Source organism: Protopterus annectens, chromosome 6.part0 (assembly GCF_019279795.1).
Source record: "Protopterus annectens isolate FY-2018-M chromosome 6.part0, PAN1.0, whole genome shotgun sequence".
NCBI lineage: Eukaryota > Metazoa > Chordata > Ceratodontiformes > Protopteridae > Protopterus > Protopterus annectens.
In genome coordinates, this window is record NC_056737.1 from 1,159,137,511 (window position 1) to 1,159,155,265 (window position 17,755).

At 44.4% G+C, this 17,755-nt stretch overlaps 1 protein-coding gene across 1 annotated transcript in view; it reads right to left on the minus strand.

Moving 5' to 3' along the window:
- IFIH1 (interferon induced with helicase C domain 1) overlaps nt 1-17,755 on the minus strand; it is a 2,457,004-nt gene that overhangs the window by 2,175,698 nt on the left and 263,551 nt on the right. Inside the window, exon 4 of the mRNA XM_044074778.1 lies at nt 663-731. Within this exon, the coding sequence (XP_043930713.1) occupies nt 663-731 (69 nt within the window). The remainder of the gene's footprint in view (nt 1-662; nt 732-17,755) is intronic.

The window sequence follows — 17,755 nt, forward strand, 5'->3', positions numbered from 1 at the left end:
TCATTCTCAAAACCTGACCTGTGAGTACATTCTTGGCAACATGCCGTGGATGCATGCTACTCTTGTGTAGGAGTACATTCTTCCAACTCTTTTTCCTAAATAAGCCAGTATGTACCTCCCCTAAATCAGATTTTCTTACAGTAACATCCAAAAAGTCATCTCATTTTTAGAGTATTTATACGTAAACTTCAAAAAAGTTGTAGTGTTAGAAAGGTAATCAATAAACTGGGGGATCAATTCACTTGGGACAGTCCAAAGAAAAAATACGTCATCCACAAAACAAGTGTACCAACTCACATAACCAAAATATTCATTGTTGCAAAACACAGCATTCTCCTCCCAATATAATAATGCTAGGCTGGCATAGCTATTGGCACAAGCCTTGCCCATAGCCACACCAACCTTCTGCAGAAAAAATTCTAACAGCATACAAACTAAATCAATTTTATCTGGGGACACATATCTTCCTGTTAACTCTGGTATTTCTGCTGTTACAGTTTATTTATTTATTTATTTATTTAGCACTTCTCTTTCCCATTTTCACTGTTACTAATCAAACACCTTTGCTGACGTTTTTTAATCAAACATTTTTGTGATTACCTAAACACTGCACCATTTCCAAGTTTCTGTTTTGAAATTTGCTTTAAAAAAATTTGCCATACCTGACTCACAGTTCTCAATACTGTCATTTAGGCTGGAATTGCAAGTCAAATTTAGACTTGTGTCAGTATCTGTAAAATAAAGATGAAAGTACAGTTACTGTGGAGTTATGATAAAAGGTGATCCATACATAACTAAATAAAGACCCCAACAGTCACAGAAGTTTATTAACCATCTCATTCTCCGCTACAATGAAATATGTGACATATGTATCGATTCCTGATCAGACATGAACTCAGACTCTGAGCCTAGATTTTCATCAGCTAACTTGAAAATTCAACAGGTAATACAGAAGTGAATGCCAGATGGTAAAACGATACAAACTGTATGCCAGAAATTAGTCCATGACTCTTTAAATGCCTCAAGTCAAGGTATATTTAATGATATTTATTAATACTGTTTCTGCACAAAAAGTTGAGGCAAAATAGTTAAGCATACTTCATTAAGTTAGATGAAATGCAAATAAAAAAGTGCATTTTTATATAAACTAAGAAACACATTTCTGTTCTAAAATTAACTCCGTGATCAGATGGAGATTTGGAATTCCATCACTAAATATATCCAGATGCATGCATGTTATGTTTACTTTAGTTATGATGCATTTCTTAAATCTAAATTTTTTGTTTTAAAAGTGTTGCGATTTAACAGAGTTACGTTCTGTAATTAAAGAATTATGCATTACCTTATGGCCAGTGAAACAGAGGATGAAAGGCAGCCAGGTAATGGCAGACAAAATCTGATAGGTATTTCTGGGTAGGACAGCAAAGTAGTAGACAACTGGAGAGATAGCGTGTATGATATGGTGAGCATACTTATACATATAATGACAAGTGTGAATTAAAATACTTCAACTTGGATATGAATCTACCGGCTGTGCCACTGAAGCAGCTGGAACATAAAAGTGCCAAGCAGCACTAACTATTCTCAGTACATAGGCCAGTGACTAAACAAATAATTACTCTGCAAATATCTAATAGTGCAGTTAGACTTACAAAATTACTGCAAACACAAGTCAGAAAGAATTTATAGCGTCTTAACTTGGGAGTGAACCAAAGACCAAAAATTATCAGTGTGGCTAAACCACCGAGACATGTGAAACCAAAACATGTTAATTTTTCTCAAGGTACAGATTTGTAGCTATAAAACGGGTCTATATTAGATCACCGAGTGCTTAAAAAAGCGAATGGTGATTAAGCGACCCTATGTAAGCAAAAGCTTACAATTTCGAACTGTCAGAACAGCGATTTTTTTTTCCTAGGGAAAAAAAATTGCTGTTCCAACAACAACAAAAAAAACATACATTAAGTGGGGGGCTGTGCCCACCACACCCCCCCTACTTAAATATACCAACTCCGAGACCACACTACAGTGCCGAAAATGGCAAAGTAAAGAAGCGGCCAAGCAAATTCTTTCCCAGGGAAAGAATTTGCTTAAAAGCCACTTCGATATTTTGCCGTTTCAGGCTTTTGAGTTTGACCAAGATGCATTTGAAAGAATGCGTTTTCAATCTTCTAATAGGGAACCTATAAAACTACTTACTCATTACAAACACTCAGAAGTGTGTACACATATTGTGAAGCACATGCAAACAGAAGCAAGGTACAATTAAGGCCCTGACCTGGGACGTGAACAGAGAAGTTATGTACCCACCATAAGGTTCCATCTGAGTAGTTCTACTTCATTTGTCTTCAACCTGTGGATCCGACACGGCCGCATTTTCCAGCTATGGCACCGAGCTCCATGCTCCTCCCCTTACTCATAATGCCCCCCCCCCCCCCGTCTCCCTTCTCCCCTCAGATCGAGTTTGCTGCCTAACATGCATCAGGCACCAGACCCAATGACACCTTATCACCAGGATAGCCAAAAGGAAACTCCCTTAGCCGGGATAGAACCAAGGATCCCAACAATAACCATCTGATAAGAAAGAAAAAATATCATCATCTGAATGATAAGGTCAGCGGGAAGGAGAGGGGGGGGGGACGGTTGATGAAAAATGAAGTAGAACTACTCAGATGGAACGTTATGGTGAGTACATAACTTCTTTATCTGAAGTAGTTTACTTCATTTTATCTTCAACCTTTTGTTTTTTGTTTTATAGACAGATACAAAAGGTGAGGAGTACCAACAATGGTACTTAGAAATACCACAAGTGGTAGGAAAAGGGCCTACCAAAGGAAGGAGAGAGGGACAGTACCAATGATGGTATAAAGAAACTACCAAACGTAGACTAGGAAATAGAAAAAGTATATATGTTTACAGGCGAAAAGAAGATATATTGAGTAAACTGACTAAGAAAAAGGTACTGATATAGATAACTGCAAATAAATGCTACACTTAGCTTGAGAGAGAAGGCTTGGCACGTCTGATGAGGAACACAGCAAACGGGATCTGAAGAGACTATGAGAGGGACATTATGGGTAGGTCTTAGCTGAGAGTTTTTGGCTGGCGCGAGCTTGGTAATGGCCGTTTCGGTTTCGAGGACAGAACCGAAGTCCTAACAGTAAGGAAAGAATAAAGATTTACAACATCAGATGCACCTTTAAGAAAAGTCTTACAAAGTTTAGAGGAAGCCAATGAAGACGTATTTACCCCATGTGAAAATTAGAAATGGCTGCCAGTTGGACTTTAACCATAGAGGAACTGGCGCCCTGTTGAAAAATCCTAGCCAGAAAATCTAAGACTGCTGAAAGAGGAGCGGTAAAAGGGTCCAGGGACTGCTGAGAGGCCCATATAGAGAAATGTTTCCATTTACTACAACACACTTTTCTGGTAACAGATTTGTGAGACGCTACCAGAATAGACTTAACAGGGGATGACAAACCGGGAGCCCTAATAATCATGGGAACTGGAGCAGCCAAGCCGTGAGCTTCAGACTGTCCAGGTCTGGCTGTGGGATCCTCGAGGGATGTGAGAGAAGATCCAGAACCGGATCCAAAGTCCATGGTGGAACAACTAGATGAGACCTGAGTAAGGGAACCCAAACCTGTCGAGGCCAGAATGGGGCGATGAGGATCATAGTGCTCCCCAGCCTTCCGGCTTTCTGCAGAAACTTCGACATCAGGGGAAGAGGAGGATATGCATAAAGAAGACTGGGAGGCCAAGCATGAATCAGAGTAGTTTCTCCCGGCGGGGGGTTCAGAACAAAGAACTCGTTGCATTTCGCATTGGAAGGAGATGCAAAGAGATTGCAGCAAGGACGACCCCACTCTAGAAAGATCTGTTCCACTACTGAAGGGTTCAGAGACCACTAGTAAGGCATCAGGATAGATCTGCTGAGCCTGTCCACTAGAATGTTGGACCATCCCGGAATATGCATTACCACCAGAAAACGGCCAGTGGAGATCGTCCATTCCCACACTCTCATGGCTTCTTGACACAGGGGATAAGATCTGGTTCCCCCTTGTTTGCTTGATATACCAGTCCACTGATATACTGTCCGTCTGAATTGCAATCATTCCTAGAGGAAGATGAGCATGAAGGTCCTGCAACGGAAGGAGAACCGCTCACATCTCTAGAATACTAATGCACAGAAAAGTCTCGGAAGGGAACCAAGTGCCTTGGACTGTCCTTCCTGAGCAATGCCCCCCCCACCCTAACAGGGAGGCATCCCTGGTCACCATGGTCTTGGGAAAGGCAGGTTGGAATGGACGTCCCTTGAGAGGGTCTGGAGACTGAATCCACCACCAAAGGGAGTCCCTGCATGCTCTTGAGATTTTCACCGGAAAGGACAAGGGGAGGTCTAAAGTACAGTTGTGTACACTTAAAATAAATGTAGATGTTCGAGTGTATTCACTGTTGCAGTCATCACATTTGGGTTATCTGCTTGCAGTAGCCCTCAGTCGGCCTGATTATCAAAGTCCTGGGTCCTGCATCGGTTGCTGTCTCATTTTCCATGACGTCAGGTAGTCAGGGGTATAAAGCATGCAGCCGACGCCATTACATCAGTTTTTCTTGCCCCAGATGTCAGGTGCCCCCCTAATGGGAAGCAATTACATATCTATATATACAAGGGTATACCTCCAACAAAAAAGCAAATACACCAAAAAGCTTTTAAGCATAGTAAAGGAGAGTAGAGGTATAGCCAAAAGAAGTCCGTGGACTGGAGGGATGGTAACCAGGACTGCAACAGTGAATACACTCGAACATCTACATTTATGGTTAAGTGTACACAACTGTACTATGTTCTTCGTGTTTCACTGTTGCAGTCATCACATTTGGGTAGATTCCCAAAGCTACAGATGGGAGGAGGACTTTAGATAGCATTAGGAACAGCTATAAGGCCCTGCAAGACTGCAGTGGCAAAACCAGCCCTGGATTTAGAGAAAATTGGCAAATGGTAATGCTTGGTGAAAGTATGTACAGAACTCCAGGTAGCAGCTTCTAGGATGTCCCTGGTAGGGACACCTCTGAGAAAGGCTGTAGAGGTAGATGTAGCCCTGGTTGAATGGGGTCTAATCCCCTGTGGGATAGGTTTTCCATGGTGCTTATAGCAGAAATGAATGCAATGGCCTATCCATTTAGACATGGTTGGCTTTGAAATAGCCTTCCCCTCTGCCCCTGCAGCAAATGCCACCAATTGTTCAGATTTCCTTTGCGGTTTAGTCCTGTCCAAGTAAAATCTAAGTTGTCTGTGCACATCTAAGGAGTGCAGTATCCGTTCCCCTTTGTTCTGTGGATTAGAAATAAAGGTTGGCAAATGAATGGACTGATTAAGAGCCACAATGGATACCACCTTGGGCATGAAGGAGGGATTGGTCCTGAGGGACACCCTGTCCACACGAAAGATGATGAAAGGCTCCACTGCCATAAGGGCCTGTAATTCAGATACCCTTCTTGCTGAAGTGATTGCTAAAAGGAAAGCTGTTTTCCAAGAAAGGAATTTTAACTCTGCACTTGCAGCTGGCTCAAAAGGAGGAAGAGTGAGTTTTTCCAATACAAAATTAATGTCCCAGGCTGGAGTTGGGGTCTACTGGGTGGTCTTAAGTTTTTGGCCCCTCTGAGGAAAGTACAGTTGTGTACACTTACCATAAATGTAGATGTTCAAGTGTATTCACTGTTGCAGTCATTACATTTGGGTAATCTGCTGGCAGGTTGCCTTCAGTCAGCCTGATTAACAAAGTCTTGGGTCCTGCGTTGGTTGCTGTCCCTTCTTCCATGATGTCAGGTCGTCAGGGGTATAAAACATGCAGCTGACGCCATTACATCAGTTTTTCTTGCCCCGGATGTCAGGTGCCCTCCAAATGGGGAGCAAAATAAAATTAAAAAACACAAAAATATACCTCCAACCAAAAGCAAATACACCAAAAAGGCTTTTAAGCATAATAGGAGAAACTAGAAGTATAGTAAGAGAAAAACAGGGTGCTGGAGGGAGGGTAAAGTACAGTTGTGTACACTTACCATAAATGTAGATGTTCGAGTGTATTCACTGTTGCAGTCATTACATTTAGGTAATCTGCTGGCAGGTTGCCCTCAGTCGGCCTGATTAACAAAGTCTTGGGTCCTGCATCGGTTGCTGTCCCTTCTTCCATGACGTCAGGTCGTCAGGGGTATAAAACATGCAGCCGACGCCATTACATCAGTTTTTCTTGCCCCCGATATCAGGTGCTCCCCAAATGGGGAGCCAAATGTTTAAGTAATTAAAAACACAAAAATATACCTCCAAACAAAAGCAAATACACCAAAAAGGCTTTTAAGCATAGTAAAGGAAAGTAGAGGTACAGTAAGAGAAACAAACGGGGTTGGAGGGAGGGTAACCAGGACTGCAACAGTGAATACACTCGAACATCTACATTTATGGTAAGTGTACACAACTGTACTATGTTCTTCGTGTTTCACTGTTGCAGTCATTACATTTGGGTATATTCCCAAGGCTATGGTTGGGAGGATGGATTTATATAGCATTAGGACCAGCTATAAGGCCCTGCAGGACAACAGTGGCAAAGCCAGCTCTGGATTTAGAGAAGAAAGGTAAATGGTACTGTTTGGTGAACGTATGAACTGAGCTCCAGGTAGCAGCTTCTAGAATGTCTCTGGTAGGAACACTTCTGAGAAAGGCTGTAGAAGTAGATGCAGCCCTGGTGGAATGAGATCTGATCCCCTGGGGGATAGTTTTACCATGGTGCATGTAGCAGAAACGAATACAATGGCTTATCCATTTGGAAATAGTCTGCTTTGAAATAGCCTTTCCCTCTGCCCCTGCAGCAAATGCCACCAGTAGTTGTTCAGATTTTCTTAGAGATTTTGTCCTATTTAGGTAAAAGCTAAGTTGTCTGTGTACATCCAATGAATGCAGAATCCGCTCCCCCCTTGTTCTGTGGATTGGGAAAGAAAGTTGGCAAATGAATGGTCTCATTAAGAGCCACACTGGATACCACTTTAGGCATGAAGGATGGATTGGTCCTGAGAGACACCCTGTCTGCATGAAAAATGATGAAAGGCTCCACAAGCCCTTGTGAAGCATCTCAGTTAAGTATTGCAAAATCTGAGGAATATTGGGCACTGTTGTGCTTATCCCTTGTGATTGATTCCAGGCACAGAATCTTTTCCATTTGTCAGCATACGATTTTCTAGTACTAGGCCTACTTGCCTCCAAAATGACATCCATCACAAGTTTGCTGAGGGATGCTAAGGGTGAATTTAGGTGATTAGCCATGCTGCAAGATTCAAAGTTTGGAGCTGAGTGTGCAGAATTTGGTTGTTCTGCTGAGACAGTAAGTAAGGTGTCTGAGGCAAATGCCACGGTGGAAGGTGTGACACATTGCGCAGGAGTGGGTACCAGTGTTGGCGAGGCCAGCCTGGAGCAATCAAAATCATTTTTGGTTTGTCCTGTTTGACTTTTAGTAGAACTTTGGAGAGCAGAGGCAGAGGGGGAAAAGCATAGACTGATAGTTTTTTCCAGCTGAATGATAGAGCATCCACTTTCCAGGCTTTTTTGTGATGAGTCCTTGTGCAGAATTTGTCCAACTGATAGTTCTGGGGTGAGGCAAAAAGATCTATGTCTGGACTCCCCCGTTTGCGTATCAACATGTTGAAAATCTATGGTTCCAGTTTCCATTCTTGTGGGTCCATGAGATTTCTGCTTAATTTGTCTGCCAGAGTATTCAGCTTCCCTGGCAGGATTTGAGCTTGTAGTTGTATTTGACAGGTCAAGGTCGTGTTCCACAATGCCATGGCTAGTCTGCAAAGGGGGTAGGAGAGTGTACCCCCCTGCTTGTTTATGTACCACATAACTGTGGTGTTGTCTGTCTTTATCATTAATTGTCCTGGATGAAAGTAGTCCTTGAAGGCTGTCAGTGCATTCTGTACAGCTAGCATCTCTTTTTGATTGATATGAAGGTGCATTTGATTTGGGCTCCATTTGCCCTGAATGCACTTCTCTGCCAGATGAGCCCCCCCAAGCATAATCTGATGCGTCTGTAGTTAGGGTTTGGGTGGCAGGGGTGGAGTGAATGGTAGTCCCTTGTTTTGGTGGCAGGCCTCTGCCCACTATAGGAACTCTAGTTGCAGGCAAGTTATGATAGGAATCATTGTTTCCAGGCTGTGACAATGTTGACTCCATAAACTCTTTAAGTACCACTGAAGTTTCCTCATATGCAGTCTTGCATATGGAATTAGAAGAATGCAGGAGGACATGAACCCCAAGGCTTGCAGAATTTGTCTTGCAGATACCAGGGTTTTTGTGGCCACTTGTTTGAAGTAAGTTACCAAATGAATTTGCTTTACTGGCGTAAGGTAAGCCATCTGGGCAGTTGTATTCAAGTTATTGCACCCAGGAATGTAATTTTTTTTAGAGGGTACCAGTTGTGATTTCTTTTTGTTTATGGTGTACCCTAGACAAGTTAGAACCCTTTTACAAACGCCAGATGTTTTTGAAGAATGTCCCCGTTTTCTGCCTGAATTAGACGACCGTCCAGGTATGGATATATTTGAATATTTCTTTGCCTGCAAAATGCATTTATTGGAGCCAGGCACTTTGTGAAGATTGAATATTTCTTTGCCTGCAAAATGCATTTATTGGAGCCAGGCACTTTGTGAAGACCCTGGGCGCAGTAGATAAGCCAAAGGGCAGTGCAGAAAACTGGTAATGCAAATAGCCTGCTTTGAAGTGGAGGTATCTTCTGCAAGATTCCATGATTGGGATATGCAGGAAAGCTTCTTTTAAGTCTAGAGTTACCAACCAGGCATCTTTGCCTAGCAAAGGAAGTAACTGTTGAAGAGTCAGCATCTTGAATTTTGGAATGTCCAGAAATGTGTTTAGAGTAGATAAGTTCTGGGTACCAGGAAAAGTCTTGAATAGAAACCTTGTCCCTCTTCCTCTTCTGGGACTGGTTGAATAGCTCCCATGTTCATAAGAGACAGTACTTGTTTCTGGGCCTCTACCCACTGATTTGGGGGCAGGTCTGGCCATCCGTTTGGGATTGGCAATGTGTGGAAATGAAATCTGTATCCCTGGGATACTATATTTAAAACCCATTTGTCCTGGGTTATAAGTTGCCAGTTTCTTGCATGAAGTGCCAGTTTTCCTCCCAAAGGGGCGGCTAAAAGGTAAGTGCTTGGTAAGTATAAAGGGAAGTCATTGAGACTGCTTACCATAGGGAGGTGCCTTGTTGTTTCCAGATTTGGAGGAGGAGGCACCCCATTGCTTTGTTCTAAAAGTCCCTTGTGACTGAAACCTGGAGACTTTGGAATGTCTGGGTTTGACTTGAGTGGCTCTCAAAGGAACTGGAAAGGACCAGTTCTTAGTAGGCCAGTGCCTAATAAATCTTGGAGGTTGCATTTGAAAGAAAACTTTCACAGTCTGCATAGATTTAGCTTTATCTTCCATCTTTTTTAGAACTTCTTCAGCCTTATTGCCAAACAGGCGGTCCTGATTTAAAGGAGCATCCAAAAATTTTGTTTTAACATGATCAGGCAGAGATTGCTCCTTAAGCCAAGTATGCCTGCTTAGCACAGACCCAGTAACAGCAGCCCTGCAAGTGGCCTCCAAATAATCAAAACCACATTGCAAAGTATGTTTTCCAGCTTGTTCAGCTGAATGCAATAAATCCTGTAAATCTTTATTTTCCACACAGTCAGAAATCAACATAATTTTCTGTTTAAGCAGTCCTGTAATATGCTGTTGATATTTTAGCATATGAAACTGGCAGTTTAAAGCCCTGATTGCCAAGGTTGCATATAAGTATAAACCTTTTTACCCCATCTATCCAGCGCCTGAAGTCTCTATCAGGAGGGGTAGGATTGTTAGCAGTAGAAGCCTTAATGCCCTTGGGCCCCTGAGAAATGGTTTCTGGATCCGCAACAGGATTTTTGAAAAAGAACTTGTGGGACTCAGGAACCATGTAGTTATCTATCAGGTTTACTAGGAGCCAGAGGCAGGGAATCAGGGGCCATACTGGATTCCGAAAACCCATCATCAACAATGTCTAGTACAGGAGGTATAGCCAAAGGCCTATGCTGAGATAGAAGAAGGAAAGCCTCTCTTTTGATTCAGAAAATTCCTGACTTTCCCAGTAGAAATGCTCCCTTAAGGCATGTAAAGTTTCCCCAAAAGAAAAGTCCTCGGGGGGAAGCAGAAAGAATCATCTGCATCAGAATCCTCATAAGTAGGAATGAACAAATCCAGGTCATTGGAAGAATTAGAAGAAACAGAGTCCTGATAAGAAGATTCATAGTCGAGCTCAGTCCTGGGCCTCTTAGAAAGGGGGGGGGGGTTGGCTACCCCTGATTAGAGTAATAAGATCTTCAGCCATTTTGATAATTTGTTTTTTAGGCATAGGGGCCTGAACATGTGGCCTGGGCATCGGTTTTTTAGACAAAGATCAAGATTCAGGCCTTAGAATAGAAGGTGGAGTCGGTTTAATATGCAAGTCTGTAGGCCTGAATACACCCTTAGAAGCCGGTGCCTGCACAGCAGCTCCAGACCCATCCAAGGTAGAGACATCCGCGGGTTCCATAGGTGAAGCATCTCGCGGCATACCAGACTTCGAATGGGTCTCAGTAGAGGCCTGCGAGTCAGAAGTAGCGGGTATCAGGGGCTGCAAAAGCGCCTCACTGAGTACCAGCGAACTGGCGACTGACTTAGAAGAAGCGTCGTCACCAGTTTTGGACCTAGATGGCCTGTCTCTGTCTTTTTCTTTGCATTTTTTTGGAATTCTGGTAGTCGGATGGCTAACCAACGTCATTTGTGGGTAATTAAACCGAGAATCGAAATATTTAGAGGAAAAAATGTACAGACGACGGATAGAGTGCTGATTAAATAAAGCACAAAACCGACAGCAAGGTACGTCGTGGTCAGGGCCTAGGCAAGGAATACAGTACAAATGAAAATCTTTATGAGGTATTTGCTTCCCACAAGTAATGCAATTATTAACTTTTAATGACATCGGTAAGGAGCAAGAAAAAGTTTCCCCAACGGGGTACTTAGCTTTAGGTTGAAGACTTCGGTTCTGAAACTCGAAAACGAAAATTTCAGGAGTCGTCCGAATGGCACTTGCGAACTGCTTCTGCTTCGGGCACCGCACAACAAGAAAGACTGATGTAATGGCGTCGGCTGCATGTTTTACACCCCTGACAACCTGACATCATGGAAGAAGGGACAGCAACCGACGCAGGACCCAAGACTTTGTTAATCAGGCCGACTAAGGGCAACCTGCCAGCAGATTACCCAAATGTAATGACTGCAACAATGAAACACGAAGAACATCTGCTTGAGCAGTGGATGAGAAAAGAGGGGTGGTTCTGTGTTGAAATGAGCTAAAATGGCTGAGGCGTGAATTTTGATGGAGGAAAAAGAAAGGCCCTTGTGAAGCATCTCGGTTAAGTATTGACGAATCTGAGGTAAGTTGGGCACTGCTGTGCCCCTCCCTTGAGTATGGTTCCAGGCACAGAATATTTTCCATTTTTCAGCATAACATTTTCTAGTACTAGGCCTCCTTGCCTCCAAAATGACATCCAACACTTGTTTACTGAGGGGTGGTAACAGAGATATTAGGTAATTAGCCAGGCTGCCAGGTTCAGGGTTTGAAGTTGAGTGTGCAGAATCTGGCTCTCCTGCTGTGACAGCAGGGTAGTGGTCTGAGGCAGGTGCCATGGAGCCAGCAATGACTCACTGTGCAAGAGGGGGTACCAGTGTTGGCATGGCCAGTCTGGTGCAATCAGTATCGTCCTTGGTTTGTCCTGTTTGATCTTTAGTAGTACTTTGTGGAGAGGAGAGGAGAGGCAGAGGAGGAAAGGCATAAACTGATAGATTTTTCCAACTGAAGGACAGAGCATCCACTTTCCAAGTTTGTTTGTGGGGAGTCTTTGTGCAGAATTTGTCCAATTGGTAGTTCTGGGGGGAGGCAAACAGGTCTATATCTGGGCTCCCCCATTTGTTTATCAACATGTTGAAAGTCTTTGGTTCCAGTTTCTACTCTTGTGGGTCCATGAGATTTCTGCTTAGTTCGTCTGCCAGTGTATTTAATTTTCCTGGCAGGAATTGAGCCTGTAGATGCACTTGGTAGCTCAAGGCTGTGTTCCACAGAGCCATAGCTAGTCTGCAGAGGGGGTAAGAATGGGTAATTCCCCTGCTTGTTTATGTACCACATAACAGTGGTGTTGTTTGTCTTTACCAATAGTTGTCCTGGAAGAATAAGGTCTTTGAAGGCTGTTAGAGCATTCTGTACAGCTAACATTTCTTTTTGCTTGATATGCAGGTGCATCTGTTTTGGGTTCCATTTGCCCTGAATGCACTGCCCTGCCATGTGAGCCCACCATGCATAGTCTGATGCATCTGTTTTTAGGGTTTGGGCAGCAGGGGGTAGAGTGAATGGTAGTCCCTTGTTTTTGGTGGCAGTCCTCTGCCCACCAAAGGAACTTTAACCATAGGCAAGGTATAATAGGAATCACTGCTTCCCGAGAATGTTGACACCATAGGCTTTTTAGATACCATTGTAGTTTCCTCATATGCAGTCTTGCATATGGAATTAATAGAATGCAGGAGGCCATGAACCCCAAGGCTTGCAGTATTTGCCTTGCAGATAGCAGGGTTTTTGTGGCCATTAGTTTGAAGTAAGTTGTCAAATGAATTTGTTTCTCTGGCGTGAGGAAAGCCATCTGGGAAGTTGTGTTCAAGCTTGCTCCCAGGAATATAATTTGTTGACAGGGCACCAGATGTGATTTCTTTTTGTTTATGGTGTACCCCAGACAAGTTAGCACCTTTTGTACAAATGCCAGATGATTCAAAAGTATGTCCTGACTTTCTGCCTGAATTAGACAATCGTCCAGGTATGGGTATATTTGAATATTTCTTTGCCTGCAAAATGCAATGACTGGAGCTAGGCACTTTGTTAATACCCTGGGCGCAGTAGATAAGCAAAAGGGCAGTGCAGAGAATTGATAGTGCATGCAGCCTGCTTTGAAGCGTAAGTATCTTCTGCAAGATTCCCTGATTGGGATGTGCAGGTGGGCTTTCTTAAATCCAGTGTTGCCAACCAGGCATCTTCGCCTAGCATAGGAAGCAACTGGTGAAGAGTTAGCATCTTGAATTTTGGAATCACCAAAAAGGTGTTTAAGACAGAAAGGTCCAGGATAAGACACCATGAGTTGTCTTTTCTGGGTACCAGGAAAAGTCTTGAGTAAAAACCTTGTCCCTTTTCCTCTTCTGGTACAGTTTGAATAGCCTTTATGCTTAAGAGAGAGGACTTGCTTTTGAGCCTCTGCCCACTGATTTTGGGGTAGATCTGGCCAACCGTTTGGGGTTGGTAACGTGGAAGTGAAATTTATATCCTTGGGAAACTATATTTAAAACCCATTTGTCCTGGGTAATGAGTTCCCAGTTTTTGGCCTGGAGAGCAATCTTTCCCCCTAAAGGAGCAGTCAATTGAGAAGTGCTTGGAAGTTTTAAAGTTAAGTCATTGAGACAGCTTACCATAGGGGGGGAGTCTTACTACTCCCTGATTTGGAAGTGTGAGCCCTCCACTGCATAGTCCTGTGCGTACCCTGGTACGTAAGCCTGGGTGTTCTGCTGGTTCTGGGTTTGGACTGAGAAGGCCTGGAAGAGGCAGGAAAGGACCAATTCTTAGAGGGCCAATGCCTACTAAATCTTGAAGGCTGTACTTGTAGGAAATCTTTAACAGTTTGCATAGATTTAGCTTTTTCCTCATCTTTTTAAGCACTTCTTCTGCTTTGTTGCCAAACAGGTGGTCCTGATTTAAGGGAGCATCTAGCAATTTAGCTTTAACATGATCTGGCAAAGATTGCTCCTTAAGCCAAGCATGCCTTCTAAGTACAGACCCAGTGACAGCAGCCCTGCAAGATGCCTCTAGTGAATCAAAACCACATTGCAAATTGTGTTTTCCAACCTGTTCAGCAGAATGCATTAAAACCTGTGAATCCTTACTTTCAGCACAGTCAGGAATCAACATAATTTTCTGTTTAAGCAATCCAGTAATATGCTACTGATACTTTAACATATGAAACTAGCAGTTTAAAGCCCTAATGGCCAAGGTTGCAGAAGTGTATACCTTCTTACCCCATCTATCCAGCACCCTGGAGTCTCTATCAGAAGGGGTAGGATTTTTGGCAGTAGTAGCCTTAATGCCCTTAGGTCCCTGTGAAATGCTCTCAGGATCCGTAGTAGTAGTTTAAAAATGAACTTGCGAGAGTCAGGAACCCTGTAATAACTACCAGGTTTTCGGGGAGCAGGAGGTAAAGAGTCAGGGGCCAAGCTAGATTCCGAAAAGGTATCATCAACAATGTCTAGTACAGGAGGGATAGCTAAAGGCCTGTGTTGGGGCAGGAGTAAGAAATCCCTAAGCCTCTTTTTAGAATCAGAGTATGCTCCCTAAGAGTATGCGAGGTTTCACCAAAAGAGAAATCCTCAGGGGGGAGGCAGAGGGAATAGAGTCCTCTACATCAGAATCCTCATAGGTAGATAAGGATAAATCCTGGTCATCAGAGGAAACAGAAATTTCAGAATCCTGGTCAGAAGTATCATAAGCAAATTCAGTTGTAGGTCTCTTAGAGGGGGAAGGTTGGCTTCCCCTGATTAAAGTAATAAGGTCTTCGACCATTCTTATCATTTGTTTTTTAGGCATAGAGGCCTGACCATGCGGTCTGGCGGTCGGTTTTCTAGGCATGGTTCGAGTTTTAGGCCTTGCAGAAGAAGATGGCATTGGTTTAATATGCAAGTCAGTAGGCCTGAATACACCCTCAGAAGCCAGTGCCTGCACAGAGGCTCTGGACCCTTCCAAGGTATAGACATCCGCAGGTTCCACAGTTGAAGCATCTCATGGCATATCGGACTCCGAATGCGACTCAGTAGAGGCCTGCGAATCTGAAGTAGCGGGTATCAGGGGCTGCGAAAGCACCTCACTGAGTACCGGCGAACTGGAGACTGGCTTAGGAGAAGCGTTGTTGGCAGCTTTGGACCTAGGCGGCCTGTCTCTGTCTTTATCGTTGTGTTTTTTCGGAATGTCGGTAGTCAGATGGCTTACCAAAGACATATCTGGATAATTGAACAGAGTACCAAAATATTTTGAAGTGTACATATACCGACGACGAATAGTTCATTGCTAAAATAAGGCACAAAACCGACAGCGAGGTACATCGTGGTCAGGGCCTAGGCAAGGAATACAGTACGAATGAAAATCTTTATGAGGTATTTGCTTTCCATAAGAAATACAATTACTGACTTTTACTAATGTCGGTTTAGAGCAAGAAAAAGTTTCCCCAACGGGGTACTTAGCTTTAGTTGAAGACTTCGGTTCTGAAACTCGAAAACGAAAATTTCAGGAGTTGGCTGACCGGCACTTGCGAACTGCTTCTGCTTCGGGCACCACACGGCAAGAAAGACTGATGTAATGGTGTCGGCTGCATGCTTTATACCCCTGACTACCTGACGTCACGGAAGATAAGACAGCAACTGACACAGGACCCAAGACTTTGATAATCGGGCCGACTGAGGGCTACTGCAAGCAGATAACCCAAATGTGATGACTGCAACAGTGAAACACGAAGAACATCAGGGTCCACTGAACTGCAACATCCACTGCAACACTCACATATGAAGGCGTGCCATTGGAAGAATACTGATCGTGGCCGCATAGATCCCAATGCTCTTAACCCTGCCTCGGCTGTCTGAAGGATGTGTAAGACATTTAACCTCAGATTGTGTATCCTGTCTAATGTAAGGAACACTCTTGTTTGTAATGTGTCCAGCCGTGCCCCGATGAAATCCAAAACCTGAACCGGAAGTAGAGGAGATTTGTTCATGCTGATCATGATGCCCAACTTGTTGCCTAGCTGAAGGAAGGGGTCCCTGGCCTGACAAAGTAGATGCTCTGAAGGAGTAGTAAAGAGCCAGTCATCTAGATATGGAAAGACCTGAATACTCTGAAGCCTCAGGTGAGCCATTACTACTGCCATTACCTTGGTGAACATCAGGGGGGCTGTGGTGAGACCAAAGGGAAGGGCTCAAAATTGATAGTGATTTTCTCCCAGCTGGAAGCGAAGGAACCTCCGGGAGCGCCAGTCCATCTTGATGTGATAGTACGAGTCCTGGAGATCAACTGAGCACATTCAGTCTCTGGCCTGCAGACAGGGCAAGATAGATTGAATCGTGACCATGTGGAGTTTGGTCTTGGTTACAGACAGGTTCAGTTTGGACAGATCCAAAATTGGTCTGAGGTCCCCTCTCTTTTTCGGCACTAAAAAGAACCTGGAATAAACTCCAGATCTGGACTGGTCTAGGGGGAAGGGTTGGGTGACTCTTTTCCTTAGCAGTAAATCTATTTGTACTGCTGCCTCCTCCAGCTCAATGGGTGGGACATCCAGGAGGGCTTTGTTGGATGGGGGAGGTTCTTGGAACAGAACGGAATATCCTCTGGATATGATCAGCAACACCCACTGATCTGTAGTTATGGACTCCCATGCTAAAGGGTGTAGCGACAGATGACCCTCGACTGCCTCCAGACAAAAGCAATCAGGCAGCACCTCAGGGTTGCTGCCCAGGTTTATCCGAGAAGGGTTCTCGGGACCCAAAATTCTTAAGACCCCCTCTGCCTCTAGGGCAGCATCTGTCAAATCCCCCTCTGCCTCTGGGGGAAGGAGGGTCCTTAGCGTCCCAGGAAAATGCCCAAGACATGCGGAACCACATCTACTTTGGGCCTCGCTGGTTCCTGGAAAAGGATCTTTGAGGCAGGGAGAAGCAGATCCTGACAGCAGACATTGTCTTCCTGTCTTTCTCATTCTGGACTAAAGTCTCTCTGACCGTCTTCCCGAACAGGGAAGAACCATCGTAAGGGGCTTTGGTAAAAGACGCCTTGAAGGGCTCCGTAAATTGACATAAGTGGAGCCAGGCGTGGTGCCTGATGGCAACACCTGTCCCCCCCACCTGTGTGGCTCCCTCCGTGGTGTGGGAGAGCAAACACATAGACATGTTAGTTACTGCTTTTAGAGTGGCCATTCGTGCATCGAACGTCTTCCTGTCCTCTGCCTACATGGACCCTGGGGTCGACTCCATGATTTCCTTAACAAGATCTCTCTGGAGTTGAATAACGTGCACCATATAGTTCAGCGCCCTCGCAGAGAAGTTCGCTGAAGCATAAACTTGCTTCCCAAAGTAATCCAACGCTCTCGACTCTCGGTCAGAAGGGTGTACCATGGAGCGCTCCTGACCGAGCTCCTTCTTGGTGGCCGCCACCACCATCATAGCATCTACAAGGGACCCCTTATGCCAATGAAGCTTGTGTGAGGGGGGGGGGACTCAAAACCTTATCTGGCCACTTAGGGATTGGCTCTACGGTATCCAGCTCCTTCCAAGCCCTAGATGTTATTACTTCCACAAGTGGGTTGGGAGGAGGAGACACCCAAGATGTAGATGGGCCAATGCTGAATGCCACCAGCAACATGGACTTGTCCGAGGTTGGCTTTGGGGTGGACCACTTTCCCTATGGCGGAGGAGCTCCATGATGTCCCCAAAGGAAACATCCTCGGGGGGGGTGACTTCCCCTTCATCCAAATCTGTGTCCTCCATGAGGGACTCTGGTGGAGAGTCAAGTGTCTCCTTTTACACGTATGTTTCTGGGGGGGGGCTCCTCAGGGGGACTGTCTGGGG